The sequence below is a fragment of the Vidua chalybeata genome, unplaced genomic scaffold (assembly GCF_026979565.1).
Source record: "Vidua chalybeata isolate OUT-0048 unplaced genomic scaffold, bVidCha1 merged haplotype W_reject_6, whole genome shotgun sequence".
Lineage (NCBI taxonomy): Eukaryota > Metazoa > Chordata > Aves > Passeriformes > Viduidae > Vidua > Vidua chalybeata.
Genome location: NW_026530355.1, coordinates 765,869 through 769,364, shown reverse-complemented (window position 1 = coordinate 769,364; position 3,496 = coordinate 765,869). Strand labels below are relative to the sequence as shown.

At 47.7% G+C, this 3,496-nt stretch overlaps 1 protein-coding gene across 1 annotated transcript; it reads left to right on the top strand.

Moving 5' to 3' along the window:
- The first annotated feature begins 1,285 nt into the window (after positions 1 to 1,285).
- Positions 1,286 to 3,049, top strand: LOC128783280 (olfactory receptor 6M1-like). The gene has a single exon (XM_053933936.1). It carries the CDS (start codon positions 1,948 to 1,950, stop codon positions 2,947 to 2,949), a length of 1,002 nt encoding a protein of 333 aa, XP_053789911.1. The 5' UTR covers positions 1,286 to 1,947; the 3' UTR covers positions 2,950 to 3,049.
- Positions 3,050 to 3,496: the final 447 nt, after the last annotated feature.

Below are 3,496 nucleotides of genomic sequence, written 5' to 3'. Positions count from 1 at the left end.
AAATGGCTGAGTTTCATGATTCCCTGTTGCACCAATGATTGTTATAGAATCATTACTCACGTTTCCTTTTACTGTATTTAGCACAGAGCAGCCAGCTCCTGTAGCCACTAAAAATCCTAACTCCTCATTGTCCCAGCTTAGCTGTGACCGGATGTTCTGCTGGGAAAGAATCCTCTGGTCCCCTGCAGTGACCATCGGTGATGGCCACGAGAGGGGAGTTTCGTGTTGTACCTGCGGACAGTCCCTTTTCAAACGCCTCTCTTTCTTACAGTGTGCACATTGATTAACAGCAAGTCTCTTTTCTTCCTTCCTCTGCTCTTCTTTGATGAGCCCTCAGGGGAAAGATGGACTGAATTGTGGAATAACTCACTTTGGGAGAGTGTCCTTTGCAACAGAGCCTTCAACTGCATCAAATGTGGCTTCACTTACAGCTGTTCCAATTGCTTCTGATAATCTGCCTGCCCTGTGGTCTCTGGAGTGTGGAAGCATCCTATGGAATTGGAATTTGCTCCGTTTTACTCAGCTGTGCAGCAGAAGCTGCTACAGGGGGGTCTCTGAAGCAGTCAGAGCCTCCACCCAGGGTGGGGATCACTGCATTTATGCACAAGAATCAACCTGGGCACAGCAGGATGTGCTCATCTCTAGGGCTGCCCCGAGTCCCCACCTGGAGAGCTCCCAAACATTTCAGTCCCACAGTTCATTTTGAAGGTGACTCATTTTTGCTCATTTTAGAGTTGGTTCATTTTGAGGGCTCTTGACTGAACTCAGTCACTTGGTTTCAAGTTGATGGCCTGTCTCAGACCAGGCTCTCCTCTGCTCTGTGTGGACAAAGAGATGGGAGAGCCCTTGGGCCACCCAGGGGACCGATGACTTCAGTGCTCTGGTTGCACATGAACAGAGCTTTGTTTCACTGCTTCAGACCCTCCCTCTCCTCTTCTCCCCTGGCATTTTAAAGAATCCTATTTTCACAGTCATCTGCTCTGCTCTTCTCCATGTTGAAAAGCAAATCAAAAAACCTGAAAAGGAGAACACCAGTCTTTATTGCATATATTTTTTCTCATACATCTTTTCTTAGCTGTGTATTTTGGTTTCAAAACAGAGTAACTTAATTACTTAATTAATCAGGGATTTGAGACTTGAAAAGTGAGTTTCATCTACTCCCCTGCAGGCACCCAGGAGAATTTGTTTTCTCGAGGCTCGCTCTGTAGCCAGTGGAGACAATAGAACATTTGGAGGCTGGGTGCTCCCAACTGCCACATAAAACAAAAATTACAAATCTCTTCCTGGCACTTTTCCCTTGCTCTGCACAGGTTCATTTTGGTGCAGACAGGGGACAGCTGAGATTGTGACACTCTGTGTGGATCCATAATAAATTCCAGTCCTCATTTAGAGTACTAAAAATCCAAGTTCTACTTGGTCCCTATTCTGCCCTCCCCATTCCTTTCCTGAAGAGACAGAGAGGAAAAAGCTGTGGAAGAAAGCAGAGGGTTACAAAAGAGATACTTGGGATTGCTTCTTTTGGAAGCAACAGTTCCTCAGGGACTCCTGGTCCAAATGCAAGTACTGAAAAGTAGAAACAAGGAAGTTCAACACACAGATTTGGTGTAATTTCAGCGTTTAGTGTTTGTGCTGTAGATGAGAGGTGTTTGGCACATGGGTGTGACAGATGTTTGCAGTAGGTCTGAGTGAGCTGGGAATTTCCCAGGAATGGGGGGAAATAGCCAATAGCTCCTTAGAATCCTCTGTTCTGGTGAAAGAATTCTTTGGGAGTGTTTGGAAAAGGTAGAAAGAACACAATAAAATCTCTGAGGTCTCTACCTGAAATGGGAAAGAGAACAATCAGGGTGTGAGAATTGTTTGAAGCACAATCTCTGTGCTCTATAGCAAGAGTGCAGGAAAAGAAAACAGCAGAGAAGGAAGGATAGAAATGTTTGTCCAGACTGTGAAATGATCCCACTTGGTTTTGCCATGTTCCTGTCTCAGCAGGATGAGCTGGAATTCAGCATGGGACCAGAAAATGAAACAGCAGTTACTGAGTTCATCCTAGAGGGTTTCCCAGAGCTTGATCCGAGACTGCAGCTATTTTTCTCTTGGGTCCTTCTGCTCATGTACCTGACAACAGTGATGGGGAATGCAACCATCATTTTCCTCGTGTGTGTGGATCACCAGCTGCAAAGCCCCATGTACTTTTTCATCAGCAACCTGGCCTTCCTAGAGATCTGCTTTACATCCTCCACAAGCATCAAATTGTTTGTCATGCTGAGCTCTGGTCAGAACACTCTCTCACGAAGCAGCTGCTGTGCCCAAAACTATTTCTATTTTGCCCTGGGCTGCACAGAGTTCATCCTGCTCGTTGTCATGTCCTTTGAGCGCTATGTTGCCACCTGCCAACCTTTGCTCCATGCTGCCATCATGAAGCCTCAGCTCTGTGTCCACCTGGTTGTTGCTGCTTGGCTCCTCGGCTTTGCCCTGCTGAGCTACCGGCTGTTCTTCCTCTCGGAGCTGTCTTTCTGTGGCTTCAAGATCCCCCATTTCCTTTGTGACAACTCCCCCTTGTTCAGACTGTCTTGTTCTGACACCAGCCTGCTTTGGAAAATAGACTCTGTCTTCTTAGCGTGTGTCGTGCTGGGTTCCTTATGTTTGACTCTGGCACTTTACACCTGCATCCTTTTCTGTGTTCTGCATCTTCCAGCAGCCTCTGGGAGGAAGAAAGCTTTGACTACGTGTTCTTCCCATCTCATCACCTTGTCCATTGCCTATGGGAGCTGCATTGCTCTCTACACGTGTCCTGCAGAAGATGTTTCCTTGAGGACCAACAGAATTGTAGCTCTGCTCAACACAGTCCTGTACCCATTCTTAAATCCATTCATCTACAGCCTTCGGAACAAATCTGTGATCTTGGCCCTGAACAAATCCAATGCCAGGGCAAGAACAAAGCTTTTCCCCTAACCATGGTGCATTTCTGGAAAGCCATCCCAAGAATCTGATGTCATCTGTTGCACACTACCAGTGCCTGTGAGTGCAGCCTCCAAACAGGGCTGCCTCAGGAGACTGATACTCCTGCTGGCTTGTGTCAGGTTAAAAGATAAAAGACTCCTCTGCACACCCAGACAGGGCACCAACAATGGCAGGAGGAGAAACTCAGTTCATTCTCTGCCCTGGCTGCTCCCAGGCCCATCACTGGAGAGCCCCCAGCTCATTAAGAGCCCATCTCCAAAACAGAGAAGAGCTCAGCGGAACAGTGGCAAGTGGCAATCCAAATTACAGCTCCTGAGCAATGGACACCTTGTCCCAGCTCCTTTCCTGGGACAGCCATCAGCCCTCGTGTCCACCTTTGAAACCCCAAAGTCACTGAGAGCAGGTCACCATTTGGACTAAGGGGATTGCTGCCCTGGCGTGTAGGACACGTTTTGGGATGAAGAAGGAGGAGGAGCAGTTTTGGATAGCACAGGACTTGTGGGAAGGTGAGGGGAGGATCCCAAGCAGAGCAGTCTGT